Below are 27,951 nucleotides of genomic sequence, written 5' to 3' on the forward strand. Positions count from 1 at the left end.
TATTACTGGCTCATTCTGTCAGATCAACATTACCCTAACACCAAAGCCATGCGAAGGCATTATAAGAAAAGAAAATCACACAAACATTTCTCAGGAGTAAAGATGCAAAAATTCTCAACAAAATATTAGCAAATTGAATATGTAATGTCTACAAAGAATAATACATATAGTACAACCAAGTGGGATTTGTACGTGAAACATAAGGCATTATGTACAAAACAACAGAGGAAAAGTTAAAAAGAATTTGAGATCATGGTAAAGAGAAAAAATTAAAAATCACATTGTATGTGATGTACATGATAATACTATTGGGGTATTATCGCTATTTCTAACATAAGGTGTATCTCCAGAAATCTACCTAGAAGAATCAGTTGACACTAACATGGATGGAAATGGCTCACATTATGAGACTATAGTTTACAAAGGGGAAGATAGACAACTCTTATTTCCAGATTCCAATGGGGAGGCATGTGATTTATATTCTGCCAAGCAGATACACTTTTGTGAGACTGAGATGGAGACATGAAGTAAAGTGAAGTCAACTCAGTCATACCCAACTATTTGTGACCCCATGGACTGTAGACTTCCAGGCTCCTCCATCCATAGGATTTTCCAGGCAAGAATACTGGAGTGAGTTGCCATATCCTTGACTCTATGGACTATACAGTTGATGGAATTCTCCAGGCCAGAATGCTGGAGTGGGTAGATCCTCCCTTCTCCAAGGGACCTTCCCAACCTAGGAATTGAACCAGGTGTCCTGCATTGCAGGTGAATTCTTTACCAGCTGAGCCACTAGGGAAGCCCAAGATGGAGACATAGCCACCCTCAATGCAACTTTTCATGGGGGGTGTATTTACTTCAGATATAAAGGTGGAAGCACCCAATACTTAGAGCTGACATTGGTAGAGCACCTGACATGTGATCTGGAGATCACTGTACCAGGTGGTAATGGATGTGCTGTTTTCTCTTGAGATGCCTTCCCGTGTGGTTGATATTATTCTAGGTGAAAGATCAGTAGAGTCTGACTCCCTTACCATCTTGGAGAATCTGTCTGCTACCTACCAGGCTTAAAAATTATTTTCCTTTTAAGTTACTGAGAAGATACTGTTTGTTGCCTTGAGAACCTTAAGTGATACATGTATTAGACAATTGTGGTAAGTTAATATTTTTTGTATTAATGAATTATTTTTATTTTTCTTGTTTCTGGTCCTTCCATACTAGACATTTGCCTTGAGTGGCTCCCAGGCTGTGATGTCATAGCAAACAGGAAGAAAGACAAATCGAGTTAGGTAAGGTTTTGAAGAATTATAGTTAGGATTCTCAGAGGAATAGAAAGGAAATTTGTGCTAAGTTTCCATTTTGTGATTGTAGAAGTTTTTCTTGGAACTGTGGGTGATGGGAACTAAAAAAAGAAGAGCAAATAGACATTGTGTGGCCTAGAAATGGGGCAGTAATTATCTAGAGGGATTCTCTAGACAAAGAAGGTTGAACATCCACTCATATATCCATTTCACACAGGTGCTAGTAATTCCCCTACCAGTGTTCAGGAATCCCATCAGTGACCACAGCAATGCAGCCTCCACCCAATGGAGAACTGAACACTGTCTGCACCCTGAAGTTAATTGTTCCAGGTCTCCCTTATTGGAAGCCGTCACGTGACCTAGTGACCCCTTGGCAGGAGTGATGCTTAACTGTGCTTCATGACTTTGTACACTCTCATCAGATTTTTCCTGTGTACACAACACTCCAACTCCATCCCAGTACCAAAGTAAATCCTTGAGTAAGACCATGGGGCTGAGGATATCTAGAGGGATGGTTTATGTGTGGGGAGACAGTCTACACTGAATAGAACATCTCTGATATCCCCAAATTGGATGTAAATGTATCCCAGTTACACAACTAAATGTCTCTCTAGAATCAATATGCATGATTTCAAACATAGGTTCTACTGAGGTATCATACTAGTCATTTATACTATATTTAATCATGAACTGAATTCTTCTATCAGTTAAACACTGCCTTCACATTTTATTTCATCTTTGCAAACTTTAAGCCTCAATGAAAATTCATCTTACGACTTCAAGTTTAGTGGCAATTGTTTGACATCTTGAAGCTGCTCCTTCAACTTGTTTTTAACAGATAGGAGCTGGTTAGGAAATTAGGTCTTTAGGTTTTTAGAGAATATTACATCCTGAAAATTCTCTCAGTTTCCTTTTGAGGGCTGCAATCTCTTTACGAAGTTCCTTGCTCTCCTTTTGGAATCCCTCCTGGAGAAGTCGTTTCTGTTCCTAAAAGGGAAAGTGGAGACTGAACACACACAACGTAAAACATTTCCCACATTTGCTAAATTATACCTATATTAATCCCTCCTGGGTTTGAAACTTCTGTTTAAAATCTTTTCCTCCTTTAATATCCATTATATCCCTCTTTCTTGAGTCTACTCTCAAAATTTTTCTGCATTTTATTTAGCTTCAGAACTATTCTTCTCTTATGGTTTCTAAAATATTAGTGAGTCCTAGAATTTTTTTTTATCTCCTTCAACCTGAAACAACAGTCTTTAAAGAAAAACTGTCCTTTTCTATCTCAGCTCTATATCACACGAACTCCCAAATATATCCAAGAAGGCAATGAAGACGCAGGGACACCATAGGAAGGTTACTCCAAAATTCAGAATCACAGCAGGTGTTTGATCAGGGAATTTAGTACAAGTGTCCAAATTTTGGTAGCAGAGATAACAGAAATAAGTTCAGGGGTAAAGCCTACATGGTCCATGCTGTAATAGATACAGGGGAGACATCCCGACTCAGCATAGATTTGGAGAACAGCCCGGAGATCAGGAAGAAACTAGCAGCCTGGGTATGTGGTTCATGGCACGACATGGAATCTCTTGGTGGCTCAGATGGTAGAGAATCTGCCTGAAATGCAGGAGACCTGGGTCGGGAAGATCCTCTGGAGAAGGAAACGGCAACCCACTCCAGTATTCTTGTCTGGAAAATCCCATGGACAGAGGAGTCTGGTAGGCTAGTGTCCATGGTGTCCAAAAGGGGTTGGGCACCACTTAGCAACTAAACAACAAGATAGACTTCAATAACAAGAGATGGTTAGGGGTAGAGGCAGTAAGGAAATGAAATGTCTACTAGTGTTTGGGCTAGAACAGTCCTTAAACTGACATAATGCTCTAACTTCTAAGAACTTTTGATTCAGCACAGTGGAAGATAGAATGGAGATGCTACAATTGAATACCTGAAGTTTAAGGGCTATAACCCTCTCGTGGTCTGCTATTAACTGGGCCCTCTCCTTTTCCATCTTCTCAGTCAGTTGCCTCACATGTTCCTGATAACTCGCTTCTCTTTATCGCATCATCTGTTCATTCTTCTTTTGCATTTCCTCTAACATTTTGTTTGCAGCTTCTGCAGCTTCAGACGTCATACGTTTCACTTAAGAAGAAAAATAAGCAGAGAAATATGAGAATCTTAAGTTATTTATATAGCTTTATTTCTGCTTTCACCCTTTTCACTTGTTCGCTTATCTCATGAGGAAAGCCTCTTGTGTTTATTTTTGCACTGAACAATCAGAGTCTGACTGCCAAGGCAGATGCGAGTTTGAAACCTTGGTGGAGATCCCCTGGAGGAGGGCATGGCCACCCACTCCAGTGTTTTTGCCTGGAGAATGCCATGGGCAGAGGAGCCTGGCAGGCTACAGTCCACGGGGTTGCAAGAGAGTTGGATACAAATTAGCGACTAAACAACAAGAATAAATCAGAAGACAGATTAGCATAAATATTGGTTAAGTAAAGAAACCTTAAAAAATATGAAATATACTTGCTATTTTTTGCACTATAGTAATATTTCAGGCAGATCGATATGGCTAAAATTAACATTTCTGGGGCTTTCTAACTATCTAGAGTGTTTCCACAGAGAAGGCAATGGCACCCCACTCCAGTACTCTTGCCTGGAAAATCCCATGGACAGAGGAGCCTGTCCATGGGGTCGCGAAGAGTTGGACATGACTGAGAGACTTTGCTTTCACATTTCACTTTCATGCATTGGAGAAGGAAATGGCAACCCGCTCCAGTGTTCTTGCCTGGAGAATCCCAGGGACTGGGGAGCCTGGTGGGCTGCCTTCTATGGGGTCACACAGAGTTGGACACGACTGAAGCGACTTAGCAGCACCAGAATGTTTACAGCTGTTCTCACCTTCAATCTCTTTTTCTTTTTCTGTCAGCGACTGATCAGTCTGTAGAAGTGCATCAGCCACACCCTCTTTGGAATCCAAATATTTCGTCAGTGTCTCTCCTGCCTATTGATGCAGACATAGTTAGAATTAGGAAATAGAGATTATGGGTTAAAGGAAAACCTAGCAGTACATGTTTCAATTCAATTTCATTTTACCCATTTTAGAATTTGTTAATGAATACTATTTCAAACTGGCTTAAAACCCAACTCTAGATCCACCCTCAAATTTGCTTCATTCTCAGTCACCCCAGTGTTAGAAATGTAATCAGTAAAGCTGATCTAATTGTATGGATTGCAAACCTTATGGCTGTTCTTTACATCAGCTAATGGTATTTGCTTTGGGTTCAAAATAAAATCAGCAAGAGCCCATCAGTTGCAACCTATTTCTCCCAAACACACTGGTCCAGGATAGTATCTCTTCTTGCCTGGACCATGGTATTCGCTTCATAATTGGTCTCCCTACTGCCTTCTACTCTTGCTCCCCTACAGTCTGATTTCCTGAGAGCAGCTAGCATCGTGTCACTTTAAGAAAGATCACTTCACTCTGATGCGCCAAATCCTCTGCTGATTTTCCAGCTCTTTTCAAGTAAAACTGAAACTACTCTCAGGGCCCTCCAGGATACTACCTGGTTAGCCTCTGGCCTTGAGCATCTCTCTGACCTCACCTCCTGCCACCTCTTTCTTCGCTTGTTGCCCTCTTGCCACATTTGTTGGACAGAAACCAATTCATCCTTCTGGGATTTTCTGTTGTTTGAAATTATCTTCTAGATGCTCGCTTGGCTTACTTCCTGACTTCCTTGAAGACTGTTGAAACAGCACCTCACCAGAGAGGCCCTCTCTAAAATCCTACATATAAAATAGGACCATGTTCCCTTCCTCTCCTAGGCCTGTACCCTACTTTATTTTTCTTCAGGGCAATTTTTGTCTCTGGGATAGCAGCTTCTAGAGTCACCCTAATATTTTTCTCCCCTTTGTTCTTAGTCCCCTGGAGAAGGAAATGGCAATCCACTCCAGGACTATTGCCTGGAAAATCCCATGGACAGAGGAGCAGCCTCGTAGGCTACAATCCATGGGGTCGCAAGAGTCAGACAGGACTGAGCGACTTCACTTTTTTTCACTTTTGTTCTTAGTAATAGAACCTTTTTTTTTTTTTCCCATCAGGGCACATCATAGGCCATGATAAAACACTGCATTTTTTTAGTCAGCCTCCCTGGTAGCTAGAGATGGCCATATGATTAAAATTTGGCTAATACCACTTATGCAATGGTGTTATATTGGGCTTTTTGCAGATCACCTTAAAAAGAGTTGACCCAGAGACCTTTCACTCCTCTGTTTTCCCCTTTTCTTCCCATCTGTAATGTGGAAGGAATAGGTGAAACTCCAACAGCCATTTCACACCATGAATTGACCTTGAAGATGGAGGCTGGATGCTAAGGTGCTGGAGCAGAACAGGAGTCTGGGAACAGCATGATTGTGGAATTGTCATAGCAGCCTGGACCCCTCTGCCTTACTTCTTGTATATAAGAGAGAAAGAAACTTTTGTGTTCTTATGACAGTCTTGTTTTGTTTTTAAATAATATGTGCCCAAACCTAATTCTAACTGATATAACCTGAGTATACTGGCACAGAAGCATACTTATGAGCCCAGAGTTTCCTATTAGTGTTTCCATTTCAGCGGTACCACTTATTACCTGTACATCTTAGATGAATTATTTTACTTCCCTCAGTTTTCCTATTTATACAGTGAGGACATTGACATCATGTACTTCACAGTGTTCCAGTGAGGATTGAATGAGTTAAGCCTATTTGTTTCCTAACACAAAATAAGGTCTATCTGTGAACTGTTATTATTATTAGATTTGCTATAAGCTATATTTGTTGATTGCTGATGAATACTTTGAAAGAACTTGCTTGTGTTTTAACTGCACACAGTTATCAGAGAAGGCAATGGTACATCACACCAGTACTCTTGCCTGGAAAATCCCATGGACGGAGGAGCCTGGTAGGCTGCGGTCCATGGGGTCGCGAACAGTCAGACACAACTGAGCGACTTCACTTTCAATTTTCACTTTCATGCACTGGAGAAGGAAATGGCAACCCACTCCAGTGTTCTTGCCTGGAGAATCCCAGGGAGGGGGGAGTCTGGTAGGCTGCCGTCTATGGGGTCGCACAGAGTTGGACACGACTGAAGCGACTTCGCAGCAGCAGCAGCAATCCCAGTGACAGACATATTGTTAGGCCTGAGTAGAGAATTGTTGGATGACAGAATGACTAAATTATAGAATAAATTCTGTAAAAGTTTTTGAGGGCTCCCATCTGTGCTTCCAAGAAGCACTACCATGGGATGAATCCGCTATTCATCTGATGGTAGTTGGTCCCATTGAATAAACCAGTGAATAGTCAATGAAAGCCACAGGCACCATTGACCCATTGCATTTTTCTTGTTCCCACTGTGGTTTGAAAGAGTCACTTCAGCGAGGCCCCAGAAAAGGTGATGAGTATGTAGTTTACCTGCACCCCCTTTCCGGGGACCTGGTGGTACTTATCCTTCAGCTCATTCATCTTCTTAATAAATAAATAATAACCTCCTGGTTTAGAAAATGTTCCCTGCTTCACATCTTCATATAGAGGATGAAAACTGTCCTGAATTAAAGCCATGCAGTAATCTGAGGACGCTTTCATGTTCTGTTTACAAAAGTCATCTAGCTTTGCTTGTAGCTTGTCCTGTGAGGTGAAAAATAGCACAAATGGCACCGTGAGCCAGGATGAGGATGTGAACCCACGTGGATTACTGGGAAAGGTTTCTCCTGCAGAGAATGTGGCACATAAATATAACACACCCCTCACCATGTTGGGAGATTCTAGAAAACTCTTAATAGAATGCTGGTTTAAAAAATGCACCCACTTCTCTTTGTGTTTATCTGAAGCTTTTTCCCCTGTAGTTTTTTAGCTGCAGAGAATGATTCTCAAAGCATAAGCACTGCTCCATTAGAACCTTCTCTTTATAAGTTCCTAATAGTTTACCACACAGTTGTCCTTATGACAGGCCTGCAGGAAGTTCCTGGTTCCACCAATTTGTGACTTAGTGACCCTCAACATTCATGAAATGAGATTTCTTTGTTGGTAAAACACAGGAAATTGTATCTATCTCATAGATTCCCTGTCAGGATTATATGCAGCGGTACAAAGTGTTAAGCCCAGTGACTTCTCTGTAAGTGCTCAAAAGGGTCAATGATTAGTGGTATGTTCTTTAAAGTAATAGTACTTTTGCATATTTTCTCAATAAAAGGCTAATGAAGGTAATGGAGATTGTACTGCAGTTAATGTCTGCATGGAGAAAGCCTACAGAACAGCATTTTTACCTACATTCAATTATAGAAGAGAATTTTTCCTTCTCTTCTATAGACATCCATAGCCTGCTGACTTTCACTATTTAGTTTCATCAGAACCTTTGAAAGCAGGAAGGTATGATTCGTAAAATTCTGCCCTACAAGTCAGGGAAGGGATTGTCATCTGTCAAATGATAATTTGTCATACAACAATCCTTCCTTAATTTGGAAGAACTCAGACTTGAGTCCTCAAATAGCATGCTAATGATTGATTTCTCTTTCTTGTCGTTCTGAATATTTATTGTTGCTTTACATTAAACACAATAAGTTTTTAGGGTTTTCACAAAGAAGCAAATTCTATATTATTAGCAGGGAATATGAAACCACTGTGTCTTTGACTAACTTTAAATTAAAAAATAAATTTAAATAATCTCATGTAAACACAGTGTTACAGTTTATTTGTTTGATTAAAATATAGCATCTATAGGGTAGAAATTAATAGATGAGGATATTTTTAATAACCATAGTTGGTCCTGGTACCATAGTCTCCAGGACTAAGGCTAAGAACAGTCTGTTCTTTTAGTAAAGAGTGCAAATGAGTACATATAACTGAGGGCTGCTATCCTCTGGGAGGACTGCTTATAGCAAGAGAGGCGTATTCACATTGTTGTATGGAAGAAACCAATACAATATTGTAAAGCAATTATCTTCCAATTAAAAACAAAAAAGAGAAAGGCCCAGTTTTTTCTTCCTCTCATTAACCAGAATAGCAGACATACCCCTAATTTTATCTGAAACACTTGGTCCACATCCTTGAAAGAGTGCTTAATGAAGACTTCAATGGCCTCTTTCTCAGTGGCCTGGTGCAGGTCCAGCAGTTCCTGAAGGGTTTCCGTGGGCAACTTCAGCTTCTGGCCCATCTGCTCGTCATAGTGGGCAATGGCCTTTTGCACTGCAGCCAAGTTCTCGATCTCGGCCAAGGCCAGGACTGCACTCTCCATGCAGGGCAGATCCCCACTGCTGATGGAATTGACATAGGTCAGCACCAGGCTCTCTAGACCTATGAAAGGGAATTTAAAAAACAGTGACTAAGAGTTGGTGAGACAGAGGAACAAGCTGTGTTAGTTTAGTCCTGAGCATGCAAATTTAATCATTCTGAGTCAACTGATCGTGCACTTTTTATGCTTTTCAAGTGTTACAAACAGTAGTTTAAGAATTTTTACTAAGAATTTTGATGGGATATTTTGTTACCCTCTAGATTCAGAATATTTTAAAGCTTCCCTTTCCTCCTTCTTCCTGCACCCAAATGAAATCTATTGGAATGAATGGGTTAGAGTAAGGATATTTTGCAGAGAAGATGGTAAGTCTTAATCTTTTCTTAGCCTTCCTGAATCTCCCTTTCTTTTTTTTACTGAGTTCCCCTTCCTTTCTCAATTCTAAGTCATATAAAGGTCAAGGAGAGATTTTAATGTACACAAGCACATGTGTGTGTAAATGTAAGTGTACATGTGATACATCTCACTAGTTCTGGGTCTGGCCTAAATAAGAGAGTCTTCCTAGATATTCTTTCATCAGAGCTCCATGCACTATGATCAGTTCATCCAAGTTTGCCAGGATGTACAACTACTAGTTTTTAACTACAATAAGCTATCACCTCATACTGGTCAGATGCCATTGTTCAAAGGTCTACAAATAGCAAATGCTGGAGAGGGTGTGAAGAAAAGGGGACCCTCGTACACTGTTGGTGGGAATGTAATTTGATGCAGTCACTATGGAGAACATTATGGAGGTTCCCTAAAAATTGAAAAATAGAGTCCTCTTATGACCCTGAAATCCTAATCTTGGGCATATATACAGAGAAAACGACTATATGAAAAGCTGTGTGCACACCAATATTAATAGCAGCACTATTTATAATGATATAAATATTTTATATTTATAATGATCAGGACATGCGTGCATGCTCAGTCTCTTTAGTCATGTCTGACTCTGCGACCCTATGGATCATAGCCCACAAGACCCCTCTATCCATGGGATTCTCCAGACATGAATACTGGAGTGGGTTGCCGTATCCCCCTCCAGGGGAATCTTCCTGACCCAGGGATCAAACCTAGTCTCCCGCATTGCAGGTGGATTCTTTACCACTGAACCACCAGGGAAGCCCCACTCAAGACACAGAAGCAACCAAATGTCCATCAACAGTGAATGGATAAAGAAGATATGGTGCATATATATAATGGGATGTTACCCAGCCATAAAAATGAAGTAATGTGATTTTCAGCAACATAAATGGGCCTAGAGATTATCATACTAAATGAAATAATCAAACAGTGAAAGACAAGTATCATATGATATCACTTATATGAACGTGTGCTAAGTCACTTCAGTCATGTCTCACTTTTTGTGACCCTATGGACTGTAGCCTGCCAGAGTCCTCTGTCCATGGGATTCTCTAGGCAAGAATAGTGGTGTGGGTTGCCATTTCCTCCACCAGGGGATCTTCCCAACCCAGTGGTTGAACTCAAATCTCTTATGCCTCCTACATTGGCAGGAAGGAAATCAATACTAAATAATCCAGATCTAAACAACTTCATCCATTCTGGAAAACTATTCATTCTCTAGATGTTTCTTTTAGTAAATAACATCTGTTCAAGTAGTTGCTTAAGCTCAGAATCCTGGAGTTAAGCTTAACACTGCCATATCATTTCTTCCACACACCCACATGCCTTCCATCACCAAAACTTATGGATTCGATATTTAAAATATTGAGGATTCTGTTAATTCTGACAGTCTCTATTGCCACTATCTTAGCCTACATAGTCCCCGTTTATTATAAAATATTGCAAGTACCATTCATCTTCTTGTTGCTTCATGTACATCCCTCTAGCACATTATCTATAAAACATTCTGAAGGACTGTCTGAAACACAAATTACATATCTTTACCTCTTTGCCTGTCATTCCTCAAAATCTTTTCACTGGGCTCAGTCTTTAACCTCCTTGAAGTCACCTGCAGGTCCTTTCAGGTATGGTTCCCTGTGCTTATCCGTGTTTAACCCTTAGGGTTACATAAATTGCTTAAGTACCTTTTGTTCCCATCATGTTGGAATGAGGATTATGCCCAGTGGTTGGTACTTGGCAGGCACTCCTAATCAGAGTGCCTAATCACACATTTTTGCATTGATTAACAAGAGAATTGTGTTAAGGTGAGAAGCAAAGCCTCACATACATGGAATATTTGCCTTTTCCTGACTTTGTCAATAATACACCTCTCCTGGAAGGAAATCTCATAAAAATGGAGTTGAGAAGTTGATGGAGAATTAAGATTCTAGTTCTTTTTCTTTATTCATCCGACTCCTGTGAATGCTAGATAATACCAGAAATAGTTTAAGTTCATATGTAAAATTCACAATGTGGCCCTTGTGGTGGTTTTCCTTGGCATCATTAGACTCTGTATTTGTCAGAAGTAATCCTCATGCCTCCCACTTCTGTTGTCTATAATGGGCAGTAGGAACGTCCAGGTAAGGAAAGAGAGTAAGAGGGACTCACGAGGCCCATTGACTGTGATACCGCCTGAGAGAGTCTTGGCCTTGGAATGGCTGAGGATGTAGACGCAGAAGGCTACAACTTGTTCTCTGAATTCAGGGTTCAAATCTTCCTCTTGTAGCTGATCCAGGTGGATGAGATACTTCCTATAAGCAGGGTGATCAAAGATGAAGCACTTTTTCTCTGGGAAGAACTTTCGGATACATAACCGAGGTTCATTAAAGTTTTTAGTTTTTTTATCATTTCCTAGAGGAAAGAAAATCAGAGGTTTTACAACTTCCGGCTACTTCAGATATATACCCTTCAACTTTGTAATTTTCACAAATCCTATACAAAGAGGTAAAGATTAACTAATCATGGATCAGACCCAATAATTAAAGGGGTAGAGAAATGAAATTTCTTTCCTTCTCCAAGAAGGAAGTAACTTAAAATTAGATTGCACTGATTTATCTAAGAAACATTTCATTTCCTCTAATAGAACAGCCAGGATAACAAAGTTATAAAATTATAATTATCAGCATCTGCATTGAAATGGTCATTCTGATACTGTTTTCTCTTTTATTTGTTTGCCAAACATGAGTCCCAGTAACCTTGCTTTAGCTTCAGTGAATTTGCCAGGTACTCATCAGCAGTGATGGGTTGTCCATCCACTTCCAGCTGCAGGGAGAAATCTCTCAGAGTCCACACAAAGTCTGGAAAAAAGCTCACAAAGTTGGCTGAGTCTTGGACCTCATGTTCATCAGGTGACGATTTTGCCCTGATTCGACGTGTCAGCTCTGTCACATAGCTGGGATGCTAGCATAGGAAAATTGCAGAAAAGGAGTAGCACCTTTTATGCTATACTGTTCCCCAAAGCTTATCTAAACTAATTTTTCTTAATTAGCTCATTCATTCATTCCACAAACACTTACTGAGCAATTACTATACACCAGGAATTGTCCTAGGGACAAATAACATTGCGATGAGTAAGAAAATGCCACCATCTCCATTCTAGTGAGGGCTTCCCTGGTGGCTCAGAAGGTAAAGAATCTGCCTGCATTGCAGGAGACCCAGGTACGATTCCCGAGTTAGGAAGATTCCCTGGAGAATGGAATGGCAACCCACTTCAGTATTCTTGCCTGGAGAATTCCATGGCCAGAGTAGCCTGTCTGGCTGTAGTCTTTGGGGTCATAAAGAGTCGGACATGACTGAATGACTAACACACACACACACACACACACACACACACACACATTCTGGTGAGGGGGACAGATGATAAACAAGTAAACAAAAATATAATAAACCTGAGATATTGATAATAGTTGCCTTGAAGAAGAATGAACCTCAGCTAAACTTTAGAAAATAACTGTGTGTATCTGTGCATGGTGCTGGTTTAAGTGGTGGTTTAGGTAAATTCCTTCTGAGGTGATCATTGTGCAGAAATCTAAATGAACCGAGAGAGGCTGCCATGTACTAATGCACCGGTGAGGAAATAGCTCCTGCAAAACCTCAGAGGGGAAACCATTGAGTGTGTCTAACATACAGCAGGGAGGCCAGCGTGGCTAGGGCAGAAGTCCTGGAATAGCTAAGGTTCAGAATATGTAGGCACTGTAGGCCATAGAGAGTGCTTGAATTTTATTCTAAATTTAATGGGAAGCCACTGAGAAGCTTTAAATTGAGAGGGGAATATGACCTGATGTTTGTTTTTAAAATGAAAACTGGCAGGTGCTGTACCTATGAGAGGCAAGAGAGAAGAGAAAGAGAAGGTTAGGCAGTTAAGAAGATAACCTGGAGGCGAGAAGATGGAAGCTTAAACTGAAATTACCATTGGAGAAGTGGTGGGAATTAGCCAGCCTGGGCAAATACCTATGACAAGGGAGCTGACCAGACTGTGAGCAATAGTTTGTAGAATATAAAGGATTTGTCTAGGGTGAATACTAAGCTTTTGATCCAAAAATCTCTATGAGTGCTATGGAAATTTACTGTGATGTTGGAGTGCTTTTGGTCAAAAATTTAAGACTTTTCCAGAGATAATTCCACACACATATGGACACCTTATCTTTGACAAAGGAAGCAAAAATATACAATGGAGAAAAGACAGTCTGTTTAAGTGCTGGGAAAACTGGTCAACCACATGTAAAAGAATGAAACTAGAACACTTTCTAACACCATACGTAAAAATAAACTTGAAATGGATTAAAGATATAAGTGTAAGAACAGAAACGATAAAACTCTTAGAGGAAAACATAGAAAGAACACTTGATGACATAAATCACAGCAAGATTCTCTGACCTACCTCCCAGAGTAATGGAAATGAAACCAAAAATAAACAAATGGGACTTATTTAAACTTAAAAGTTTTTGCACAACGAAGGAAAATATAAACAAGGTTAAAAGACAGCCTTCAGAATGGGAAAAAATAATAGCAAATAAAACAACTGACAAAGATTTAATCTCCAAAATATTCAAGAAGTTCATGCAGTTCAATACCGAAAAAGCAAACAATTCAATCAAAAAGTAGGCAAAAGAATTAAACAGATTTCTCCAAAGAAGACATAACAGATGGTTAATAAAGACATGAAAAGATGCTCAACATCACTCATTATTCAGTTCGGTTCAGTTCAGTCGCTCAGTCGTGTCCGACTCTCTGCCACCCCATGAATCCCAGCACGCCAGGCCTGTCCATCACCAACTCCCGGAGTTCACTCAGACTCACGTCCATCGAGTCAGTGATGCCATCCAGCCATCTCATTCTCTGTCGTCCCCTTCTCCTCCTGCCCCCAATCCCTCCCAGCATCAGAGTCTTTTCTAATAAGTCAACTCTTCACATGAGGTGGCCAAAGGACTGGAGTTTCAGCTTTAGCATCTTTCCTTCCAAAGAAATCCCAGGGCTGATCTCCTTGAGAATGGACTGGTTGGATCTCATTGCAGTCCAAGGGACTCTCAAGAGTCTTCTCCAACACCACAGTTCAAAAGCATCAATTCTTCGGCACTCAGCCTTCTTCACAGTCCAACTCTCACATCCATACATGACCACAGGAAAAACCATAACCTTGACTAGATGGACCCTAGCCGGCAAAGTAATGTCTCTGCTTTTGAATATGCTATCTAGGTTGCTCATAACTTTTCTTCCAAGGAGTAAGCGTCTTTTAATTTCATGGCTTCAGTCACCATCTGCAGTGATTTTGGAGCCCAATAAATAAAGTCTGACACTGTTTCCACTGTTTCCCCATCTATTTCCCATGAAGCGACGGGACCGGATGCCATGATCTTCATTTTCTGAATGTTGAGCTTTAAGCTAATTTCTTCACTCTCCTCTTTCACTTTCATCAAGAAGCTTTCCAGTTCCTCTTCCCGTTCTGCCATAAGGGTGGTATCATCTGCATATCTGAGGTGATAGATATTTCTCCCGGCAATCTTGATTTCAGCTTGTGTTTCTTCCAATCCAGCCTTTCTCATGATGTACTATGCATAGAAGTTAAATAAGCAGGGTGACAATATACAGCCTTGATGCACTCCTTTTCCTATTTGGTACCAGTCTGTTGTTCCATGTCCAGTTCTAACTGTTGCTTCCTCACCTGCATACAGATTTCTTAAGAGGCAGGTCAGGTGGTCTGGTATTCCCATCTCTTTCAGAATTTTCCACAGTTTCTTGTGATCCACACAGTCAAAGGCTTTGGCATAGTCAATAAAGCAGAAAGAGATGTTTTTCTGGAACTCTCTTGCTTTTTCCATGATCCAGAGGATGTTGGCAATTTGATCTCTGGTTCCTCTGCTTTTTCTAAAACCAGCTTGAACATCAGGAAGTTCATGGTTCACGTATTGCTGAAGCCTGGCTTGGAAATTTTAAGCATTACTTTACTACCATGTGAGATGAGTGCAATTGTGCGGTAGTTTGAGCATTCTTTGGCATTGCCTTTCTTTGGGATTGGAATGAAAACTGACCTTTCCAGTCCTGTGGCCACTGGTGAGTTTTCCAAATTTGCTGGCATATTGAGTGCAGCACTTTCACAGCATCATCTTTCAGGATTTGAAATAACTCAACTGGAATTCCATCACCTCCACTGGCTTTGTTCGTAGTGATGCTTTCTAAGGCCCTCTTGACTTCACATTTCAGGATGTCTGGCTCTAGATGAGTGATCACACCATCGTGATTATCTGGGTCATGAAAATCTTTTTTGTACAGTTCTTCTGTGTATGCTTGCCACCTCTTCTTAATATCGTCTGCTTATGTTAGGTCCATACCATTTCTGTCCTTTATCGAGCCCATTTTTGCATGAAATAGTCCCTTGGTATCTCTAATTTTCTTGATGAGATCTCTAGCCTTTCGCATTCTGTTCTTTTCCTCTATTTCTTTGCACTGATTGCTGAGGAAGGCTTGCTTATCTCTTCTTGCTATTCTTTGGAACTCTGCATTCAGATGCTTATATCCTTCCTTTTCTCCTTTGCTTTTCACTTCTCTTCTTTTCACAGCTATTTGTAAGGCCTCCCTAGACAGCCATTTTGCTTTTTTGCATTTCTTTTCCATGGGGATGGTCTTGATCCCTGTCTCCTGTACAATGTCAGGAACCTCCGTCCATAGTTCATCAGGCACTCTCTCTATCAGATCTAGGCCCTTAAATCTATTTCTCACTTCCACTTATAATCATAAGGGATTTGATTTACATCAAACCTGAATGGTCTAGTGGTTTTCTCTACTTTCTTCAATTTAAGTCTGAATTTGGTAATAAGGAGTTCATGATCTGAGCCACAGTCAGCTCCTGGTCTTGTTTTTGTTGACTGTATAAAGCTTCTCCATCTTTGGCTTCAAAGAATATAATCAATCTGATTTCAGTGTTGACCATCTGGTGATGTTCATGTCTAGAGTCTTTTCTTGTGTTGTTGGAAGAGGGTGTTTGTTATGACCAGTGCATTTTCTTGGCAAAACTCTATTAGTCTTTGCCCTGCTTCATTCCGCATTCCAAGGCCATTCCAAGGAGGCTGCGACCAACGCACTAAGCGCGGCCGAGAGGAGCTACCCCACGTCTGAGGTCACGGGCAGCGGCCGAGAGTGCCAGGCTGCGATGGTACAGGAACGGCCAAGAGGAGCCACTCCGCGCCCGAGGTACGGGGCAGTGGCCAAGAGGAGCAACCCCACGCCCCAGGCCAGGGGCAGCGGCCGGGAGGAGCCACCCCACGTCCACTCATTATTAGACAAATGCAAATCAAAACCACAGAGAGGTATCATCTCATGCCAGTCAGAATGGCCTTCATCAAAATGTCCACAAACAAGAAATGCTAGAGAGGGTATGGAGAAAAGAGAACCATTTTACACTGTTGGTGGGAATGCAAACTGGGACAGCCACTATGGAGAACAGTATGGAGCTTCCTTAAAAAACTGGGAATAGAAGTGCCATACCACCCAGCAATCTCACCGCTGGGCAAACACCCCAAAGAAACCCAAATTGAAAGAGACACATGTACCCCAGTGTTCACTGCAGCAGTATTTACACTAACTAGGACATGGAAGCAACCTAGATGTTCATTGGCAGACAAATGGATAAGGAAGGTGCGGTACATATACTCAATGGAATATTACTCAGCTATAAAAAGGAACACATTTAAGTCAGTTCTAATAAGGTGAATAAAACTGGAGCCTATTATACCGAGTGAAGTAGTCAGAAAGAGAAACACAAATACTGTATATTAATGCGTATATATGGAATTTAGAAAGACAGCAATGATGATCGTATATAGAGGGCAGCAAAAGAGAAACAGATGTAAAGAACAGACTTTTTGAGTCTGTGGGAGAAGGCCAGGGTGATTTGAGAGAATAGCACTGAAACATGTATGTTACCATAAGTAAAATAGATGGCCAGTGTAATTCGATGCAAAAAGCAGGACAACCAAAGCCAGTGCTCTTGGATAGCCCAGAGGGGTGGGGTGGGGAGGAAAGAGGAAAGCAGGGTTCAGGATAGGGGGACACATGTGTAACCATGGCTGATTAATGTCAATCAAAGGCAAAAACCGTCACAACATTGTAAAGTAATTATCCTCCAATTAAAATACATTAATTTTTAAAAGAAGAATCCCCCATATATTTCTACTTTAATAGTGTCAGAAGCATGACAATATTCAATTCATTATAGTCACTTAAATATTTAAGACTTTTGTGTTGATTTTGCATGTCAAGTTTGAGATGTTTCTTACACATCTAAATGGAGACTTGTAATCAACTAGATACACAATTTTGTACCTGAGAGTGGTTGGTGGTCATGATTGCTTATACACATGTCATGGTAACTGACATGAAGGTGCTAGTGAAAGTCCAAGGGTGGATGAGATGCCCTAGGGACTAAGAAAAGAAGAATAGAAGCTCAAGAATCAAAGAACTACCACACTTAAGGGCCAAGAAGAAGCTGAATGAGAACATGAGTTTTAGAGGATACCGAGGGTTTGGCAATGGATATTTGTAGGGGCAGGTGATCAAATATGACTGCAGTTTTGTCCCCTGAGGTGGACCCAGGCAACTGAAGTATGCTCACTCTCTTCTCCATCTTTGGAATGTGCACTGCACTTGCCTTCCCCAAGCTGGAAGCTGCACGAGGACACAGCCTCCTTCAGGTAGTAATGTGGTGCTAGGACCATCTGGACTGTGTACACACCAGGTCCAGTTTAGGCATCTATAGAGACCTTTAAAATTTGGCAGGTGGGTGTGGAAATCTGTTAGTCTTCCAGTCACCTAAGAAAGCATACCTAAGTAAATTCCCTTGCTTATTAAACCTGCCACCTGCCAATCTCAAGTGATCTGCCATCCTCATTTATCTCTCCTTACTGTCTGAGTGAGCTTCCCAGGTGGTACCAGTGGTAAAGAACCCTGCTATAATGCAGAAGACTTAAGAGACATGGGTTTGATCCCTGGGTTAGTAAGACCCTCTGGAGGAGGACACGGCAATCCACTCGAGAATTATTGCCTGGAGAATCCCTTCGACAAACGAACCTGGTGGACTACAGTCCATAGGGTCACGAACAATCAGACATGACTGAATCGACTTAGCACACACACGTATACATGCTATCTAGGGACTGGGGTCAGCTTCAGATTACACACAGGAAGCTCCTTAGGAGATTGTGACCCAAAAATATTAACTCAGATAGAAGGCATACAGAACCTTGTGCAGCTAAGTGTCTGAGGATGATGTGTGATCAGAAAGGTTTGGGCTTCGGGTGGTGACTGAGGTAAACGGGGATGGTGAGCATAAGCATAATGGGGTTCATTAAGAAGGGGACTCCTGAATTCTTCTGCAGTGGACCTCCACTGTAATTGGTGATACAATGAAGCTGTTCTTTTCTAGATTTCATGTTGTCTAGTCCACAGAAAGGATACTGTAGTTGGTCCATGGCCTGCTGATTGATGGTTCCTATGCTGTTGTACACAAAGGTGCTGCTCAGGAGAACCGCCAGGACAAAGATCCAGGCGTCATTCTGGTTGTCTCCCTAGAAGTCATTGGAGAAGCCACGTCAAGTAACTAAGAGCACGTGATTCCAGTTCAGATGGACAGACTCTGACCCAGCTGTCTCTATTTGGAAACACATTAACCATTCCCCTATGCAAAGTTTTATCCATCTGTACATGATTTAAAAAAAAAATCAATGATGTAGTGAAGTTTAAATAAGACTTTATATAACTGTATACGAGAGTGTAAAGCAAATAAGCACTTGATCAGGTAATAGAATTCAAACCTCTCTCCTGAACTGAGAGTATGATCTTCTATTCCCATGACATGTCATGATGAAGCCCCTTTTAAACAGTAGTTAAAAATGTAGCCCTTTAACAAGAGTTTTCTAAGACTTCTAAGAGTAGTGATGCATGATCCTTTATGAACAAAGCTGTTGTTATCAGGTCTCATATTCTGCTTGTCTCACTAATCGTACAGCTGTGGATAACACTATTTCCACCATCTTTCTGGATTCCCACTCTGACAAGTCAGACATGTTTGTAAACTTTCTAGTTAGGTTTAGATGTACCTTCAGTAGCTTTATAAGAATGTTTTCCACAATATGAAGGAAAATGACTTAAGAAGTCATTAGTCATTATTTTATGGGTTACAAAAATGTCAGTGGGCCTTACTGACCACTCTCAATGCTTATATGTGTGGCCAAGATATGCAACAATTCACATAAAGCTCACTTTGGATTGCTTCAGTTTGTATTTGAGGTCAAATCTTGAGCACAAACAAGTAAATAAAATTTAAAAAATCATACTTTAATAGTATATATTTGAAGCACAATGCAAAGGGTGGGAAGTGCGAGTGCAAGAAGGGCTACTGATTTGACATAAACAGGATCAGAAGATTTATTTCTTTACCTTCTCCACATCCCCCAGGCCCTCGGTATCAAGCAGAACCAGAGTATGGTTTGGCTTCTTGGGATGAGGCACACACCACATCCAGATGCCCTTCGTGTGAGACTGCACCGTGGAGCTCAGAGAGAAGCCTGCAAGGGGGCATGAGGAAAAGAGAGGATGGATTTTTAATAGCAGGTGGATTGGATCTGGAAATTGAGACATTAAAAATAAAGTCAAGGTTTAAAGAAATAAATGAAAGCATAATCAATATTGATCTTAATTATGAGAAAAAGAAAGAATTTAGAACATTCAGTACAAACTGAAATTTTTGGATTACCTTAGAGATCACAATAAGCTTGATGTTAATCCACATACATTTTAGTAAATGTTTTATTGTTTATTATTATCTACGTTAGTTTTATTTATAACTACTGTGCTCCTTTCAGAAAGACACGTTTATACTTTAAAGAGGAAGGTAAGGCAAAGTGGGAAGAAAGAGTCGACTCTTATCCTCCAGCACAGAATGAATGTTAGAAGCCCATCCCTAAAATGAAAATTAGCTTTCAATATCCCTTCCTGGTCTCTCACTTCCTCTCCTCACATCACCATGCTGCACGCTGGGAGTGTGGGTGGACAGAAGGGACTTGGCTGGGCTCTGCCCTTGTCACTCACCCTTTTTCTTCCCGGCCAGCTTGTTCATCAGGTAGGACTTGCCTGTGCGGTAGGGGCCCACAATAGCCACCACCACAACAGGCTGCCTGATGGCAGACAGGATCTTCAGAGCTTCTGGATTAGCCAGCAGTTGCCCATTGGTGTTCTCAATGAGGCACTTTGGGGCTGGCATGTGGATCTCTGAGGCCATGTCCAGGGTGTTCCCTGATCTTCAAGGGAAAAGATGGCATGGAAACCAACATTTAGTCAGTGAGCTGAGTGAGAACTTTACAGTTAGGACCAAAATTTGGTTTTCTCCTTGAACTTTTTTCCTTATGTGTTTTAAAAAGCCCAATGGTCCCTTTAAGCTTGTCCTGTAGACTAGTCCATGGGTTCCCTTTAAAAATAACTTTATTCTGAAGGAGCTTACCCTTATACAAAATCATACATTGGACACAGAGCACTTCCATGTGCCATTTCCCCAGCTACCCTATTATTAATATCTTATGTAACCACAGACAATGATTGAAACAGGACTTTTATATTGAAACAATACTATTAACTAAGCTACACACTTCCCCCATGTCACCAGCTTTCCTTTTGCCTGGTTGTTTTTGTCCTAGCTTTCCTTTAGCTCCTAGCGTCCGTTTCTGATCCAGGATGCAATTCAGGATCCTTTGTCGCCTTCACTCACTACCCTTGCTTAGTCTTCTCTCATCATTGGCAGTTCTTCATTTTCATTTCGTCTTTCATGACATTGTCATTTTAGAAGAGGACTGCCCTGTCATTTTGCAAAATATCCCTCTGTTTGGGTTTTTCTTATGGTTCCTCATAATTAGATTGAGGTTGTTTCTCCTTTTCTTGGCAAGAATGCCGTGGTTGTGATGTTCTGCCAGTCTTGGTGTATCCTGTCAAAGGTTTCATAATGTCTGTAGAACACACTCTGGTGCTGGGATGTTAACTCTGCTCACTTGGTTTAGGGGTTATCTGCCAGATTTCTCCACTGTAGTTACAGTTACCTCCTTGTAATTAAAAAAGTTAACATGGGGGGAGATATTTTTGAGACTGCAGATATATTCTCCTCAAAGTTTCATATCGTTTCTTCAGTGCTGATTTTAACATCCACTAATAATGATTCTCGCTTGTAGCAGTTATTATTGTGGTGCTTGACTGTAGGTCATTCGTATTTCACCATTCCTTCAACATTAGCTGAGGTTCTACTTCAAACAAGCTATCCCTTCTTCTCTATTTTTTTCCTCATTTAATTATTTTTTTGTATCAGTATAGACTCATAGATATTTATTTTATTTTATTCTGTGGGGTTTAGTACTTTACTATCTTTCCCTTGTGGCTCAGAAGTAAAGAATCTGCCTGCCAAGAAGGAAAGGCAGGTTCAAATCCTGGGTAGGAAAGATCCGGGAGAAGGAAATGGTAACCCACTCCAGTATTCTTGCCTGGAAAATCCCATGGACAGAGGAACCTGGTGGGCTATAGTCCACGGGGTCACAAAAAGTCAGACACAACGGAGTGACTAAACAACAACAAACAAATTATTATTTACTTATTGCTTAATTTGCCCCAGATTTGTTCTTTGAGAGCTTCTTCAACCTGGCTCCTGGGTCGTTTGGTCATGCTTCTGTCATATTCTAAGCACTTTTTTACTTTGTGGCACCACAGGGTATTCCTGGTCCTTCTTGTACTTTGCCTGAGTCAGCTCTAGATTTGGCCATTTCTCCCAGAAACCCTGATTCCTTTCTTTGGATAACAGAACTTTGATGCCAGGATATAACACTAGGTGTGACCTTATTTCTAGCTCCCCTCAGTGGGCCAAATTCAGAAATACAGTTATGAATACTAGCACATGTAGATACATCTATATTTATTTCTGTCTTTCTGTATACAAGAGACTTTATTGACCTCTCCCCCCTTCCCTCTCTCTTTCGTCTCCTTAATCTTTCCTATCCTTCCCTGTTTTTCTAGTCCCCTGGGCCTGGACGCAGGAATCTGGTCGAAGGGCCCTCAGCCTGAGCTCTGGATTGGAGACTGATCACCTCCTCTTGGCAGAGAACTCGAATTCTGGTTCTGATCTGGTCTGATTTCTGGTAGGGCCAAGTTCCAGTTCTCCCTTCTCTGGAGGCCCAGGGTAAAGTCCCATAACGCCTAGGCATCTGTAGGTGGCAGGAGATGTCTGTAAGGCCACCCTTTTTGCCCCCATCTCCCGCCTCCTCCCCCTTCTTCTTTCAACCTGGCTTCCTTTCCTCCCTTGAAATCTTTGATGTTAGTACTTAGTTCTGTGTCTCTATAGGAGGTTTTCTGAGAGACTGTATTCTTGTGTTTAAGGGCTTCCCTGGTGGAGCTGAGGTTAAAGCATCTGCCTGCAATGTGGGAGACCTGGGTTCAGTTCCTGGGTCCGGAAGATCCCCTGGAGAAGGAAATGGTAACCCAGTCCAGTATTTTTGCCTGGAGAATCCCATGGATGGAGGAGCTTGGTGGGCTACAGTCCACGGGTCGCAAAGAGTCGGACATGACTGAGCGACTTCACTTTCACTTTCACTTCTGTATGCAGCCTTAATTTCCTGCTGATGTTTTAAATTGGAGGATAATTGCTTTACAATGTTGTATTGGTTTCTTCTATATAACAGCATGAATCATTCATAAGCACATACATATCCCCTCCCTCTTGACCCTTGCTCTCACCCCACCATCCCATCCCTCTAGGTTGTCACAAAGTGCCAGGCTGGACTCCCTATGTTATATACTGCTCATGTTTCCTATTGCAGTTCAACACAACAGGAATTACTCAAGCTTTACCTTTTAACTCCATACTCTATGAAAGCCACAGCTCTTATTATCATAAATTTGCTTATGTACTCAGTCCTAATATATGTATAAAGTAGTTTCAAAGTTGCTAATCCATATCTTGGTGATAAATAGATTTACTAATTAAAGTGCATTATTAAGATAGAGTTGTTTTTGTCTTTAACCTAATATATATATTCAAAACAGTGTATTTTGAAATTCTTAGATTAGTTCTTTCCTTCCTCATCCTCTTGAGCTGTTAGTTTATTCATTTGTAACACAGTCAGTTTCATTTGTTACTATTTGTGCTTCATTTAGGACTCCCCCACATCTTGGTTGGGCTTCTGAGGTAGCTCAGATTCCGCCTGCCATGCGGGAGACCTGGGTTCAGTCCCTGGGTTGGGAAGATCCCCCAGAGAAAGAAATGGCTGCCCACACCAGTATTCTTGCTTGGAGAATTCCATGGACAGAGGAGGCTGGCAAGCTACAGTCCATAAGTTTGCAAAGAGTTGGACATGACTGAGTGACTAACATTTTCACTTATTTCACATCTTGGTTAATTTTAGTATGTGATTATTTTTTGAGTATGTGAAACATTTGTAGTTGTGAGAGTCAGAGCTTTCCAAAAAGGTATACTCAGTGTCAGACTTTATTTTGGGGGGCTCCAAAACACTGCAGATGGTGACTGCAGTCATGAAATTAAAAGACGCTTACTCCTTGGAAGAAAAGTTCTGACCAACCTAGATAGCATATTCAAAAGCACAGACAATAAATACTTTGCCGACCAAGGTCCATCTAGTCAAGGCTATGGTTTTTCCAGTAGTCATGTATGGATGTGAGAGTTGGACTGTGAAGAAGGCTGAGCACCGAAGAATTGATGCTTTTGAACTGTGGTGTTGGAGAAGACCCTTGAGAGTCCCTTGGACTGCAAGGAGACCCAACCAGTCCATTCTGAATATCAGCCCTGGGATTTCTTTGGAGAGAATGATGCTGAAGCTGAAGCTCCAGTACTTTGGCCACCTCATGCGAAGAGTTGACTCATTGGAAAAGACTCTGATGCTGGGAGGGATTAGGGGCAGGAGGAGAAGGGGACGACGGAGGATGAGATGGCTGGATGGCATCACTGACTCGATGGACGTGAGTCTGGGTGAACTCCGGGAGTTGGTGATGGGCAGGGAGGCCTGGCGTGCTGCGATTCATGGGGTCGCAAAGAGTCGGACGTGACTGAGCGACTGAACTGAACTGAACCGATACTCAGAGAAATGTCACATTTTCTTCATCTGACCACTCCATTCCTGTTCCACCCTTCTATTCTTGAAAGCTCAGTAGCGTCCGACTCTGTGCAACCCCATGTAGCCACTAGGCTCCTCTGCCCATGGAATTTCTATTCTTACTACCTCAGAATCACCCATTTTCTGAGAATAAACCAATCTCATTAGTTTCTGGTTGATACTTCCTAGATATTCTTTCCATAAATCAGATATATTTTCTTATTCACATTTTTAATAAGAAAGATCACATTTTACAAATATATGGAAATCACTCTATATCACTTCATAGAAAGCTTGCTCATTCTTTTTGATGGGTGCCTACTCCATTAAATGTATATACCATAGTTTACTTAACCACTCCTATGTGTGGGCACTTAGATTGCTTCTAGTGTTTTTCAATTACAGTGCTGCAATGAATAACCCTGCTTTCATATTGTTCCAGCTGTTTCTTCAGAATAGATTTCGGGGAATGAGGTTGCTCTGTCAAAAGGCAAGAGTATATACTTTTGTTGCTTATTGCCAAATTCTCTTCCAGGAGAAGGGTGTACCAGACCGCATTTCCACTGGCTCAGCTTGTATCTCATTTCCATAACATGGAGATTTTTTTCCTTGTTTCTCACATTTTCTGACTTCATTACAAAATTCCTTTCAAAGCTTTGCACCTTCAAATTTTGATCTTTGGACAGGACACCCTGAGCTGTCTCACCTCAGGCATATGTAACAGGCAGCCTGCATCTGGGGAATATTGTGCCAAACATTTATAGAATGTGAAACACATGCCATCCTAACCCAGTCTTGGACCTGGTTTCTCCCAAGTCTGTTCCTGGGCAAGCTCTGGATCAGATTGAGACTCAGGGTGCCCAGTGGCTTCCTCCTCTCAGGGACAGGCACTCCTGAGAGGCCACAGTCCACCCTGTCTAGTGACTCACTGCTTCTTAACCGTTGGTCTGCATCTGAATTCATGTGCTTACACCCAAGACTGATACCTCTAATCTGAATCTCACTCTTCATGACAAATTGAAATCACAATGAAATAATCATAATTCAGACATACAAAACTAGAGTTGAGTGCCATTAAGAATTTAGTCTAAGACATAGCCTAGCACCATGAAAAGCTTGAATTTTCTCTGACCTGTATCACACCTAAGGACACTATCAGCTGTATTTGGGACAACGTCTACTACCTGCAACTTTATGGTTCATTGTTCCCTCCTCCCCTCACCCTGTGGAACTTTAAAACCATTTCAGCGATTTAAACCAATTTAAAATCACTTCAGCAACCAATTCAGGTCCTTACTTTTTGCCTTAATTATAATCCTCAACACAGAACTGTAAATAACTGGTCTTAGTTTTGACCTTTATAAACTTTTTCTATTTTGTAGTCAAGAGGAACACAAGTTTTTAAGTGCTTCTTGAACTTATCTCCCAGGTGCAGTCCTAATAAACCTTGAATAAAACACCTCTTCATTTTCATCAAGTCATAGTTTCTGAAATTTTTATCAACACTCTATATTTCACTCAATAGTGTTACCAAATTTTGACCATCTTGTGTTTGAAGATTGATTATTATCTCCGAATATACCAACTGGCTACTCTTAAGAAACATGATCTTAAAAACGATCATATTTCCTCTCTGAACTCTGTTCTATATAAAGTATTTATTCACATGATTTTAGTCATGACCTTTTTAACTAGGACTTTATGATTTGATAATTTTATAGCATTAAGAGAAGTCGAAGTTTTCTTTTAGTAATGCCCTACTTACCTTGTTAACTTCAGTGTCTCGATCCTTGTAACTGGAAGTGATCATGATAAAACTTTTATTAACTTCTTGAGATATCAAGAAAGACAGACTAAGGGATGCTCGCTTTTATTCTTATCCTATAAGAAAGCATGATCGCTTCTATTATAGTTGATTACTTCTGACTTCTGGCTGAAGACTGTAATCTTACATGATGCCAGTCTTGCCACCTACCTGGTTTCCCATTTCTCTGCTGCTGCTGCTCAGTCGCTTCAGTCGTGTCTGACTCTGTGCGACCCCATAGATGGCAGCCCACCAGGCTCACCCGTCCCTGGGATTCTCCAGGCAAGAACACTGGAGTGGGTTGCCATTTCCTTCTCCAATCCATGAAAGTGAAAAGTGAAAGTGAAGTCGCTCAGTTGTGTCTGACTCTTCACAACCCCATGGACTGCAGCCTATCAGGCTCCTCTGCCCATGGGATTTTCCAGGCAAGGGTACTGGAGTGGGGTGCCATTGCCTTCTCTTCCCATTTCTCTAGGGATGGCTAAAAAAAAAAAAGGTTTTTTTTTTTTTTCTTTTCCTATGACAGTACTGTACTCATTTCCTCTTACAACAGTGGCCCACCAAGACTGCTGGCAAGAAGATTGTCTGGTTTTAACATGCGATATAGCACTTTTATAAAATGAGAATCAATCAGTTACTGACCAGAAAAAGTGGCTGCACAAAGATTTTGTAAGCTCCCAAATTACAATAACCTGTAGCCTTTTTTTTGTAGACCCCAAGTTCTAGCACTTGGAAAGTTTGCAATAGAGACAGAAGTGAACTCTGAGCTTTAGTTAGTGGGTTTTATAAAAAATAAAGACACTTTAATAAAGTATCAAGAAAGAATCTTGAAGCATTCCTGGCTCTCAGTTTAGACTCTGCCGTCTATGGGGTCGCACAGAGTCAAACACGACTGAAGCGACAGCAGCAGCAGCAGCAGCTGCTGGAACCTAATTCAACACAGAGCTCAGCGGTGGGCACTTAGAGGACACCCTGCTGCCCAACATCAGACTTTCATCTGAACTCATGACAGCTCAGGCTCTGCGCAGCCTGTCTTGGTATGATTGCTTTAGAGAAAGTGTGCTGCCTCCCGTAAATCTCTTCCCACCCAGCCTCAGTCTTACCTGGTGGAGAGATTCTGTAGAGGTGAGCAGAAAGCTGTCTCAACTGGAAGGTTAGAAGAGCTTGCCCTCTTCGTGTCTCTTGTGAGTCTGGTTTCACCTTTCTCTCTCACTGGCAATTTGGGCTTTATTTTATCCCTCCAATCTCCTGGGGCTTCTCAGATTTTCCTCAGACAGCCAATGGTAAGAAAGCAAGACTGTCAGGCAATGTCTGCAAAGAAACAGCACTGAAACTGAAAGCAGAATCTAAGGCTTCAAAGGAGTTGCAAGAGCTGTGCTAGTGAGAGAGCGTGACATGACTTCTCAACTGGAACCTTCCAATTTTATAATTAGAAAACGTCTTAGAGACTGCTGAAAAGAAAAATGAGAGAAAGATCCATTGGATCAATTAAAATAATGCTGCTTATTTCTTGTTTGGAGACAGTTTGAAAAATATTAGGATGAGAAAACCCAATATAATGATTTTCTAGGTCCAATTAGAATCAGTCACAATGTAGCTGGTTACTCGTGTTTAGTAAGTGAGAACTATTGAGTTCTCCAGGGGAATGACTGTGTCATGCATTTTTTTAATTCTCCATACTTAACCCTAGTACTGGCACTTAGTGCTTAATAAGTAATAAAAAATGAGGTTATATTCCATCTTTTGCACACTTGATTCATACCCAGTGACAACTTCTTTACACACATTATCCCCTCTTAGTCTTATACCACAATATTTTTACCACAATATTACTTACTTTTACCAAAAAGTTGGCCTAAAGCTCAACATTCAGAAAACAAAGATCATGGCATCCGGTCCCATCACTTCATGGGAAATAGATGGGGAAACAGTGGAAACAGTGTCAGACTTTATTTTGGGGGGCTCCAAAATCACTGCAGATGGTGACTGCAGCCATGAAATTAAAAGACGCTT

The 27,951-nt window shown here is 41.1% G+C and overlaps 1 protein-coding gene across 5 annotated transcripts; it reads right to left on the reverse strand.

The window, feature by feature from the left end:
• Positions 1–27,556, reverse strand: LOC138443862 (guanylate-binding protein 2-like). Of its 5 annotated transcripts, none has more exons than XM_069596934.1 (13): positions 27,042–27,247; positions 26,110–26,419; positions 25,900–25,930; positions 20,086–20,294; positions 19,435–19,562; positions 18,454–18,563; positions 11,700–11,896; positions 11,113–11,355; positions 8,344–8,624; positions 6,747–6,959; positions 4,197–4,299; positions 3,244–3,437; positions 1–2,288 (listed from the first exon to the last, which is right to left on the reverse strand). In XM_069596934.1, exons 2-12 carry the CDS (start codon positions 26,261–26,263, stop codon positions 3,352–3,354), a joined length of 1,755 nt encoding a protein of 584 aa, XP_069453035.1. In that variant the 5' UTR covers positions 26,264–26,419; positions 27,042–27,247; the 3' UTR covers positions 1–2,288; positions 3,244–3,351. The 5 variants fall into 5 exon arrangements, with proteins under 5 accessions (XP_069453035.1, XP_069453072.1, XP_069453052.1 ...); XM_069596971.1 differs by having other exon boundaries at positions 25,900–26,015; positions 27,042–27,149; XM_069596951.1 differs by lacking the exon at positions 25,900–25,930 and having other exon boundaries at positions 27,042–27,267.
• Between the last annotated feature and the right edge of the window lie 395 nt (positions 27,557–27,951).

Source organism: Ovis canadensis, chromosome 1 (assembly GCF_042477335.2).
Source record: "Ovis canadensis isolate MfBH-ARS-UI-01 breed Bighorn chromosome 1, ARS-UI_OviCan_v2, whole genome shotgun sequence".
Classification (NCBI taxonomy): Eukaryota; Metazoa; Chordata; class Mammalia; order Artiodactyla; family Bovidae; genus Ovis; species Ovis canadensis.